Source organism: Varroa destructor, unplaced genomic scaffold (assembly GCF_002443255.2).
Source record: "Varroa destructor unplaced genomic scaffold, Vdes_3.0 BEIS01000005.1, whole genome shotgun sequence".
In the NCBI taxonomy this organism is placed as follows: Eukaryota; Metazoa; Arthropoda; class Arachnida; order Mesostigmata; family Varroidae; genus Varroa; species Varroa destructor.
The window spans coordinates 33,936,018-33,947,986 of NW_019211458.1; the positions used below are offsets into that span (position 1 = coordinate 33,936,018).

The 11,969-nt window shown below is 38.6% G+C and overlaps 1 protein-coding gene across 6 annotated transcripts; it reads right to left on the minus strand.

The window, feature by feature from the left end:
* Nucleotides 1–1,006: 1,006 nt before the first annotated feature.
* On the minus strand, nucleotides 1,007–3,297 carry LOC111251068 (uncharacterized). Of its 6 annotated transcripts, none has more exons than XM_022807311.2 (2): nucleotides 3,162–3,297; nucleotides 1,007–2,449 (listed from the first exon to the last, which is right to left on the minus strand). In XM_022807311.2, the coding sequence occupies exon 2, from the start codon at nucleotides 2,435–2,437 to the stop codon at nucleotides 1,316–1,318; it is 1,122 nt and encodes a 373-aa protein (XP_022663046.1). In that variant the 5' UTR covers nucleotides 2,438–2,449; nucleotides 3,162–3,297; the 3' UTR covers nucleotides 1,007–1,315. The 6 variants fall into 6 exon arrangements, with proteins under 6 accessions (XP_022663046.1, XP_022663045.1, XP_022663047.1 ...); XM_022807310.2 differs by lacking the exon at nucleotides 3,162–3,297 and adding an exon at nucleotides 3,094–3,138; XM_022807312.2 differs by lacking the exon at nucleotides 3,162–3,297 and adding an exon at nucleotides 2,971–3,112.
* Between the last annotated feature and the right edge of the window lie 8,672 nt (nucleotides 3,298–11,969).

Here is an 11,969-nt window from a genome sequence, read left to right on the forward strand (position 1 = left end):
TTTTTAATTATAGCTTATTGATTAGATTTGTCGAAAAATATAACGCGGCAAAAAATCTCTTAGTAAGAAGACTGGATGGGATAGCTATGGTTAACCGCTTTTTGACTACTCATATTGTAATCTAAGTAAAAATCTGTTACCTCTCTAATCCTTTTTAATGAGGATTGATTTGACTGTTCTTGAGGGCTGATTTATTCTATGCTATTTGAGATGAAGTTGAAGGAAATTTGGACTCAGGCTGCTCTGGTACTACACCTACATCAAGCACATTTCCATGCTTGCAGAGACCAAACACCCTTTAAACTTCAATAGCTAATTCGTCTTCAATAGCTGGTCTCCAGTGTAAACCCTCTGAGTAGCGATTTTTCAGTAAGAGCGATCCACAATGAAGTTGAATGGCGAATTGTACTCGCCGTAAACACTTTCTTTGCCGGCAATATTTTTTTATTGGCAAAAAATTGTCGTTTCCCAAAAATAAACCTGTAGCTAGTGAGCTAGTTTCTTACATAATAACAGTTATTTCACGTTCACGTATTCAGAAAACGTTTGTTTTCAGTGTCAAAATTTATTCGTAACCCCCGTATTAAAGAGCTGTCATAAATTCAAAACTTTCATACGAATTTCAGGGTACGACCACCAAGAGGAGTTAATTTCGAAAATCCAATTCGAATTTTTTGCTAGCAAAAAACCTCTTGGAGATGATTTTCGATAAGGTGCCACGTAGCGCAACTACATCATTTTGCTGCCATGGTAATAATAATAATAGCAGCCAGAAATGCTGTCGATATTAATCTGGGCCTCCAATCAGCAATAGAAAAAGCTAAACGAATCTATGAAACCCAACTTTCATGTGGAACAACCACTTGCTTGAGCTTACGCCATTAATAACACCAGTCATATGGTTGCTTATTTAACCTAAAGGATACGAAATAGTCATGACAAACGCTGCAGACTTCCCAGCGGTGCAAATCGATTGTTTGTCTACTAAATCAGAGGCTATCCTACGTACAACAAAAGTGCAGTGGATTTTGATTTATTTGATTGTCAACATAGTCTTGCTTGCTCCATCAAAAGATCGTTTCAATGCTGCCGGTTAGTTCAACTCATGTTAATTCTTCGGCATGCATGACGGCCTAGACATGGCGGTTTTGTAGGACTATTTTTACTCCATGCTTGAAGTGAATTGCACCATTATGTTTGACAGCCGCATCAGGCCCATGACAACAGGCCACAGAAGTTTACCTACCTTCTCCTCAAGAATTTTTACGATAGCAAGCAGTTCTATTCCGAGCCCGCAAGTACCTTACGTGAAGTTCTACGAATCCATAGGCTGTAGTTCAATCGATGTTAACATTTTTCCGTTGATGAGGCAATTTTTTGTAAGTAAGCTGACCTCGATCAGTTTGGTAGTTCTTGAGAGGCCAGCTTCTTTAGACCCAAAGCGGAATAAGTACTGTCCACTAATATAGGAATTGCAAGATTTCGTTGCAAACACTTTCCCGTTGGTATCATGGATCGTTAAGACGACTTTTCGGTTTAAAGGCAAGGGTATATCAATCTCGTGGTGATCCGCGCGGCCTCCGCATATATCGAGATATTCTTTCTTATCAACTGACCACAGTTTAATGCAGGCTTGGAAGGGTATACCTCCTATGAACGAATGTTGCAGCTCACTCTTCACGCCGTCATGGGCATTTTGGAAGCGTTTGCTTAAGTCATCAAAGTCGAACCAAAAGTAGGCTCTTTGTGCTGTTGCGGGCCTGCAGTGCTTCAGGTTTTCAATATCGTCCTTAAGCGCGTTGACAGTCTCCTGAAGGTGTTCCACGTTAACAGCAGATTTCGCTCCGACGCTAGCCTTCTCAATAACCTGCAGTAATTCCTTTTTATCCTCTTCGGTTTTTTGCAGTATTTCCGTTCTATCTGCCTCGATTTTCTGCAGAAGTCCGTGCTTCTCGTCTTCCGCTTTCTCTGGATGCTCCAGTTCGTGTTTAAGCCTTTTGAATTCCTCTACTGCGATAGCTCTGAGCCGAGATTCAACCATCTCCGGTTGTGCGGATCCGGTAGGTAAATCAGGTGAGCTGACTTTCCCGGCTGGCAGCTCGTGAACTCCTTTCTCTAAAACATGCATTCTTAGATCAGGCAACGTGCGCTCTAGGCCACACCTACAACGGAACCGTAACTGGGCCAACATGTCTCGATCAATGGTTACCGCGGTGACCGTAACGACCTGCCTGCACATCGGGCACCACGCCGAGCTCGCGGACGAGGTGCTTTGCACTGAACACGGCCTGCATATTATGTGATTTTTAAGGCACACAAGGAACGATGGATTCACGTAATTGCAATTCGCGCACGGCAGAAGTAGTACGCATGGAGTTACTGGCGTCAAGTCAGACTCGGCGACGTGTAAATCAACAGGTAGGCCCCTGAAGCGCATTATTAGTCCCGGCTAATGGTGAAACAACACAAACATCATTACAACATCAAATAGAAATCAAATTAAAAATGAATCACGCAGACAAAACCAATAAACAAGCGAATAAAGCGATTTGCAGTAAGCAACAAACCTGCAATCTTCATTTGATGATATTCTTCCCCTTTGGCACAACGGTATATCAAAATTCACAATGCTGTAGTTAGAATAGTTTCGTATGTAATTGTCAACAACACGGTCCTACGATGTTCTTCGTTGCCAAAGACAAGAAACACTCATCAGCCGCAACTGCCAAGTGTCGCAAGAAGACGCGCTAACCTTTTTTTTTCTTACAAAAAGACTCGACACGCTGACTAGACTCAAACGTTTTGCACAATTAAGCATCTCCTGTAAGGGGTATTATGTTGAGTTTCATTTGCAGGTTGTAACGATTTGTAACATGTGCATGTTGGCAATGTCGAGCGGCGTGCTTTCCGTCACTGACTAACCGGTTTACACAATAGAATTACCTAAATGTACATACGAAGTACGCGTACATCACTATCACAGTAACCCGAAAATATCAACGACAGGCCTTGCTAAAGAGTGAACTGCCGATACGGAGTACTTGGTACTCAATTTGGGTACATCTCAAAGGTACAGAGGCCACCTAAATTCACCTTCATCGTGCCTAAATTTGTCAACTGGGCTGGGACCGAAGCCCTCGCATAGACCACTAGTTACTTACCAAGCGATAAAGACAGTAGACGATAGCTTCATTGTCACTTTTACTTGGTGACAGATTAGCAATGAGTGGTCAACGTAGAAATCATGCAGAGGACATTCGTTACAAAGTCATCTCTTCACATGATACACTGCTGGTGTCATTAGATAAACTTACGTTTGACTATTTTGCGAAATGTAAGCATAATTAACAGCAATGTAATAAGACTTTTATTAACTATCTCCATTAGTATATCAGGCAGCATATTTCTAGTAGATTCAATCGTTATATCGTAAACCAAATACGCGTGTGGTAGATGGAGAGAGTTCCAATTTAAAGCAAAGAAAAAGAGCGCTAGTGCGATTGATATGTACGTGAACTCTACTTTTGTTCGGTGGAAAGTGTCGTATAGTTGGACTGATAATGGAGAGGTTTGGTACATTCGGTGTGTCGAGCTTCTTAAAAATGGCGCCAATTAAATTATATAGCTTCGAGCAAACTTGCATTATCGAGTAGGACCATGGCTAAAAAGCGACAGGACATGTTTTATGGGCTGTTCCTTACGTGCCTGCGATGTGTTTTGACTCTCATCTCTGGAGCCTCCTTGCATAATACCGAGTGTACCATAAAGCCGAGTGCGCCAGCTTCGTAGCCAAGCGACCCTCATGTGCGTTCCAGTTCGTTTCATTCTTTTTTTTTTTTGTAAAAGACGTACAATTTTGCGAAAAGTACTTGCAGATGACTCTATTTGAAAACGCAAGCATTCATTTTGGTAAGTTATCCTGGCGCTGACAATAGTCAACAAAGAACTTGACTAGGGAAGAAATCTGTTTAGACTCTTGGTGAATTACTGAGGTGCGATTAGATGACAGTCATCCAAATACGAAAATGCATCCGGACCCCTGTATATCGCATTGAGCTGTACATTAGCTTGGGAAATTCAGGGTACTCTATGCACAGCAGGACATCCCACCTCTGCATATACCTTGAACGGTTCAGATCTATATATGAGTGGTGCAGTTGATGTTTAAATATGCTGAAATAAACTGTAGTGCACCTTCTCATGCAGAATTTTTATTTTTTAAAAAATAACTATCCAAATGGCTTTTTTTTTTTTATCTTCAATTAAAGCTAACTAACATAGTTACAACTTATGAGAAAATTACATACGTATATATAAAATATTAAAAAAAGACAGCACAGTTGAGTAACTTCGTTACGTTTGCAATTATATCTAATAATAAATAATCATAAGGTATATTATATCGTATGCAAATAATGGACTCGCCAATGGCAATGGGTTCAGCCACAATAATATCAAGTTCGACCAATTGCCTCTAACTTTTCGAGAAAAGTTAGCTGGGAGCGCATATAAGACGAAACTAGAGTGAGTAGTTCAAGCGATAGCGATCTTTGGGAAAATGCCGGCGGAAGTTGGCCTGATTTAACTTATTTCCACAAAAAATGGCACGTATAAACATTCAGCACAGTGGTCCCAGTAAGTGATTACTAAACAATGTTTTTATTGCAATTGTTAAATCGACTTAATAACACCACCAGAGCATTAGTTTCCGAATATTTTTTATTCTATTTACGAGCTCCATATACAAAGTAATATATTTCTATATTAGCCATAATATTTGACCGTCGTAATTGAACGCTTCACCTGAAACAATGATCGTGAACGCTGAGACGTAATTTTCTCTTGCTGGTCACGCAGTGTTTCACCACATGCGTTTATATATTGTACGTTACGTATAGTATCTAGACAAACGTGTACTTTTTGTAGGAAAACCGGCTACATCTACCCGTTACAGTTCTCTAGATCCGAATGTCGGACATCGTGTAAATCAAAGATGACCTATAAACGATGCTGCAAGCTTACTTCCTATTTGGGCGATGCCTTCTATCGCTTTAGTCTTAACTTCCAAGATCGGCAGTAATCTTTTAAACAAGACTATCTCTTTAGGCATCCAGTTTTTAACTTAACCGATCCTATTTAGCAACTGTTCTCCGTAGCTTTGATTTCTAATAATTAGACTTGCCTTTTGAATTAAAATCATGTCTATGTCGTGATTCTCGTCCCGGCCACATTGCTCGAGTTTCTGTGCTTATTTACGATGGCTTTTTTCTTTGTTCCATTGGAATTGAGGTCTTTGGTGTTTCTGACAAACGTCGAGATTACCTCCAACTTATATGCTTTTGGTGCACTCATCTTTCAAGTATACACAATTTCATTTGCGGTAACGTACCCTCAAAACTGCGGGGGCAGCGGAACTGTATTCACTCGAGAACACGTTCTCGATCGCAGCGCTAGATCGGAAGATAGAATGCCAATTTTGTACACAGAGTGACGAATTTACCGTCCGAAGAAGAGAGGCTTAATGATGCCGATCGTTTACGGTTCATCTGTACATGATGCTCCACGTTACCTTGTTTTCGTTTCGTTGAGGCAAGCGCGGAAATTTAAACGATGTATCGATGGGAATTTGATTGTAGATGGTTTTAAATGAAGCACCCATACAGTTATTTAGATGGCCTATCTCTATGAAAAATGGATCTGCGAACGTTTAGGTCAATACCAAGCGCACACAATATGCAGTTGATATATTTTAAAAAGCCAAGAGTGCACTTTAAAAACAATGAATGAGCCTGTTTATAACGATGTTTTTTTGAACGATTCGACAGTAAATATTGTTTGAAACCCCCTGAAAACCTCTAAATGTATATCTGTCAATCAGTTTAATCCCAATCAAACTAAATATCGAGGCCGTTTACAGGATCTTAGAGCTGCCAAAATTGAAAGCATAGGGATTTATGTCTGCTAACCCAATAATACAAAATGTAGCACCAGCTGAACGACACTTATGTAAGAACAATTGAAAAAAGCACACAAGTAGAATCAATATTTGTTAGAATCAAATGTAAACGTCCCCTAGCACTATACCAAGTCTTACAAGCACGGTACATAAACTCCGCCCCTTAAAAAGCATAAACATCGTTAACAGAGGGCTATTGAATACGTATTGACCATTTTAAGCCGAAATTGAAGCAAACGTTTTTTTTTTTTTTTTTATTATAAGATAGCATCATTAAATTAAATATGCGCCAACTTGCACTTTTTTCTGGCAGCATCGTAATTCCATCACTGTCGAACTATATGGCTGGAAGTTTATGAGAAGTAGTTTTTATATCCCTACATTGAAACTAACTTGTCGCCATTAAATAAGTTCTGTAGAGAGCGAAATAGCCGATATACAATCCAGGCTCTACGGCGGATTTCCCTTTAAAATTCTCGTACTAGTTTTTCCTGGGTAACTGACATGTATGTGGTCTGGCATTGTCATGCTAGGGAACGACGCGTTTGCTGTTAGGGTTGTTACCAACAATAACTTGTTAGTTGTTGTTATCAGTCGTTTTGCCGGGTGATGGCAACTTATAGTGGACGATCCCTTCCCAATTTCACCTGATTTGTCAATCTGAGCTTGCGACAAATATTTTCGCACTGTGATTATGTGTGACCGACTTTTCATCACTCGTAATCGACCGTAAAAAGGGGGCTCGAGTTCGTTGCGATTCTGTGGAGTTTTGTAGGTGAAAATACGACCGAGTCAATCATTTTTCGCATCGAGTTTTTTGTTTGTAGCCAGCTTTTTTTTTTTATGTAATATAAAACCGATTTTTAGTTTCTTGGTGGAACTTCCTACGCAATTGGTCGAGGAGTATTTTTTGCTGCGCAAAACATTTTATCAGAGAACAATATAGAAAGTTTCGAAATTAAAGCCATTTTTAATGAAATTGGACCTTATTTTATCGTCATAAAATTGTAACATAGAGAAAATTCGCTCATTTACGAGGCGTTGTGCCTCAAGTCAGAATAAAGACATTTGAATCTTCCCACATCTATTACCGGCAGATTGTAGCTTTCAAATGATACCCACGTCGACCCGACTCCTATTCACTTAGATATGGAACTTTTTCCACAATTGAATATATATATATACGTATGTACGAGTTACTTTAGCAGTTAATAGCAACTGATAACGTATCGACTAAACTAGTTTGTATTTAGAAGCTAAAGTTTAGAAATAGAACCTCGATATTTTCTTGTGATGATTACCTTCTGAGCTGACTCCAAGGGACATCTGTCAATTGAAGAAAGAACAGTATATATCGATATAAGACGATACCGGTTGAATCAAGGACTACGAAACGAACGAAGAAGTGTTCCTCGAGTTGGCAAACTCTAGAGAAATGCAACAAAATGAAAAAATAAAATCAAACTCAATTTCCGATAACATTTAGGTACAACATCAATTTAAATCTTAATGTTCCTTCATCGATTACCAACCGTGTGACTTGAGGCAGACTCCGTCATGATATTCCTCCGTTACTAGACTCTCAATGGCTTTGATGTCGTGTCAGCTTTTTGCAGTATCAGGCCAAGAGTTGTGCGGGTCGTACGTAGTCATGTTTGATCTACGCTCATTTTAACATCAACATTCACCGTTATGAAATAACCGAGGAGCAAAAGTTGTTACAGATCCTACAGTATTGTATATTCTGAGATTTTAATAGCTTAGAACTGCTGGCCGGCCAAATATCCACCGCAGATATCGGTGAATTCATTGCAAGCCTGCCCTGCATGGCATAGGAAACACGATAAGGAATGAACGATGATGCTCACAAATAAAGCAATCTAGTTAACTTACTTACGCTTCTGTAACGTTAAAGTTTGTAAAACTGTATCTCGTTCTTTATACAATACAAATCGGTCCGCATAGTAAATTGGTTATCGTGCAACCTATCTCGCAAAAAAAGAAAATCTGTCTAAAACGTAGCGCATAATTTTGTATTGCGTATTTCCAGAAGTATATTTTTGAGTGAGTTATTAGATCAAGCAAGCTAAGCTGGGTGAGAAGGAGCTATCAACTTCAAGCAGCTGGCCATTATTCACTATAATACTAAAACTATAATAGATATAATTAGTTGTTAATTTCTACACAAGTCAAATAAAGTGTGTTCAAAAATAGGACGCTAAAGCTTGCGCTCAGACCTGGCCGTCTTCGTATCGCAACCGTACGGCCATCACCGTAAATTTAGCATCGTATCAGTGTTTACTTAAATACAAATAGAATGAAAACGCGTTTAGGGGTATTTTTTTTAAAAGAATTCTTTATTGTCAATCACAAGCTCAAAGCGATTATTTTAGAGTTGATTTTAGTGCGGAAAAGTCCTAAATCATTAAGTAAGATAAATAAGTAAAGTAGAATGCCGAAGTATGTAATGAATAAAATTTTTTTTTTTAAATTACAGAAACCCTTGACCTTTAAGCTGACGTTTTAGAAAGAGAATCAGTGCAAATAACAATATTAAATCATCAGAAAATGTCTATTTTCTACACTGAGTGTCAATGAATAAAATTACTTAAATCAAAAATAAAATAGGCGCGAAGCAAAGGCCACAAGTTGCCTGTTTTATATATATATAAGCACACGCGAACCTGACCCACAATGGCTAAATTGTGAGCCTAGACATCATGTGCTCCGACCAACTCAAATATCTTAAGTTCCTACTGATATATATCGCAACTACAAGGGGGCCTTCACTAAGCCTTTACGATGCGCAGATGCTCTGTATTTTAAGGTATTGAAGAACTACTGGCAGCACAGACAAAAAAGAATAGTCATGCAAATAAGTCAGCTAGGCTGACTCCTTAACGGAACGAGTTCTATGGCTGATAGGTACTATCGTGAGTAAAATGCAACACGGGTAGAAAGTTGGCATAATAGTGACCCATACTCCAAACTTTAAATGGAATTTAAGCGTGTATACCAATGTTATATTATTTAAGCTGTACATTTTCGTATAACAAAAAAAAGCGTTCTTGAAACGTTGAGACTTGTCTATTAATCGGACTTTTAGTTTAATTGTATGCTAAAGCAGGTTAAACTCCATTGTTTTGTGTCACTGATTGGCGGCTTGCTTTAAGGTAGCGTTTATATAAGTATAGTGCAATAACATTTGTGAAGATCATATGGTAAGTAAAGAGCCATTGAGGTCCTAGGCGCCTGAACCATTTCCCGTTTACCTTTCGTTACGTTGGCAACCACACGACCATCTTCAATAGCTCGCACAGTTATTTTATGATGAATGAAAGCGGTGCTTCAAACGTGATCATTTAATCGTACTACTTCAGTAGAAGCCCTATGTACTAGTGTGCCAGATGAAACGAGCAACAATGAAACTAACAAATAGTCGCTCAGACAATTACGCGCAAAGCTATGACCAATACTCACTTCGCTTAATGTTTAAATACTGAGAGAAAGCGTGCAAGATATAGAGAATCATAGACTTGAATACATGTCAGCTTTGAAATTGAAATTCTACTTCTTGCCAAGAAAACGTCTTTGGTCCTGAAGTGCAAAGCGCTTGATCATATGCAAGCAATACTTTCTTTTGATAAACAACAAGGCCATCTGTCTTGGTCCTAAAGATTGAATGTGTTTCACGTCCGATACTTACAACCAGTAAGCATTACTTCAAGCGGCTGGCTTTTAACATGAAACATAGTGTATCTACGTCCAGATATGTTCCAATTTCGACCAGTACGTCTCTCTAAAGGACAGCAGAAAAACACGTTATACACTGTGGTATCACGGGATCGGTTTTTCTGAGATCTGAGTGTATCTGGTGTTACAAACGTGTACAGCACAGGTCCACTCGCACTTCTACAAAACATGATCAGATATCTAGCAAGAGCTATTGATTCAAATTTGTTTTTATCCGCTATTATAACACGTCAAGAAAATAACGTCCCTTTACAAACACTGATGTATATCAATGTACACAGGAAGACAATAAGGATACTGCATCTATTATAGAACGGAAAATACCCTGATGAGTAAAACAATTCCGGATGAATTTGACGGCACAAAGGCTTCGATGGCCCCGTCGCTTAGTTAGTATCTAGTGAAGAAACCAAATATATGTGATTTTCCCAAGCTGAAACAACGCTTACATCTGTGCCTAATGAGAAGATAAAAGAGGATTAACTTATCTGAATGAAAGATAGCGTTCTCATCGCGGTAGCTACGCTGCTTTTTTTATTCTTAAGCTTAACCGGCTGGGAATCAAAAAATTGCTACGCGACCAAACTGTTAAGTTCTACGATCTACGATTTGATTGTAAAATTAATAACTAGTCAAGTTGAATGATTTGCGCTAATCGATCTGATGTAAATAGCTTTGGCCCCCGCCCACCGGGTTATACGGAATAATCTGCAAGTTTTACATTAAGTAGTACATATATAATCATTACGGCTTAGACAATCGAGACGTAAAAAAAAGTAAGTTGAAATCCGATTTTAAAATATTGAAAAACGAAAACACTTGGCATTACTACAAATGTAATTAATCATATGTGTCATATAGTATAAATCGATGGCAGAACTTAGATCGCATCGTTTTGTATCGTTGTATTGCTTTAATTTTTTTTTTTGATTATTTTCTGAAATCAGTTAGCGGTTATTGATTAGACATTTTTTAAATGATTGTTTTTATGTTACGTATGACTTTTATTGTAATGCTGAAATGTGTGTCGTTTCAGACCAAAGTACCAAACCAAAGTAGAATTTCATAAGCCGACCAATAGATAATAGGACCGAAACATTGTCCTTGGCTGGTGCATATCATATGCCCAGCAGGAAATAACAAACTGCGAAAGGCAGACTAGCGATTTTACTTACCCGAAGGCGTTTCATATCATAATATAACATTACCAGAAAATACAACGTTTTATTTACGGGCTAACTGATTAGAGAAAAAAAATAATGATATTAGTAGCATCAAGATTGTATAACCAGCCATATACAGTCGTGATCTTCAATTTGTTTACGGTATATATTCATGATCTGGTGAAACTTTCTTTTTTGCCTGTTTATATTTCCGGTGCTAATTTGGCGTTGTCATTTCATTGGCATTTATACAATGTCATGAAACTCAAACTTCGTATTCGGTCAGCCAGATTGACTAACTTCGATCTCCACTTAACTGTTTAAAAAAGAATACACTTAAATGGTCGGGGTAAGGTTTACGAAACCTCTGTAACGAGCAATAGTAGCCTAGAATAGGCCATTCTGCTATGAATGCAGTAACGGGTTGAAGGGGGGCGGGTGAGTCGATGCCGGAAGCGCAGTCAGAGTAAAAGTGACGAGACTCAAAGGCGATAACGTAGTGTCAAAGATGACAAGTTGCCGCAAGAGGACAACTATAAAGATGAAAACTAATGAAAGCTTGACGACCCACAGGCCAAAACTGTAACTAATTATGGCAAGCCACACACACATAATAAAATAATGACGACCTTTACCTTCCGTTGACAATTAGAAGAAAGAATGCAGGGTTTCACAACATGATCTTGTAGGCGGTCAACAAATTCGTTCATACAAAGGAAAATAGCACGAGTTCTTTAGCACCTGGTACCATTATTAATTTGGCTCAATCCGATTATTAACTAAAAGCGAAAGTGGGCGCTTGTTTTATTTCTCATCACCCTGAACATTTGCTGGAAATATCACACTAAGCTCATCTTTTACCTAGCAGCTGGTCGAAGCTTCGACCTTTCTCATGTGCTAAAATTGCAAGCATTGGGTATTAATAAGATTCATATTTTCTGGCGCCGAATAATTTGATTAAATATGAATAGTTTTACTAAAAACATAAGTAATTTCAATCAGTCCCTAAGCATGTTTTGTGTTTCGATTTGATCATAACAAAAACATCTTCATAAACATGTGCAAAAAAGGAAGCTAACAACTTACGTTGATCCGGT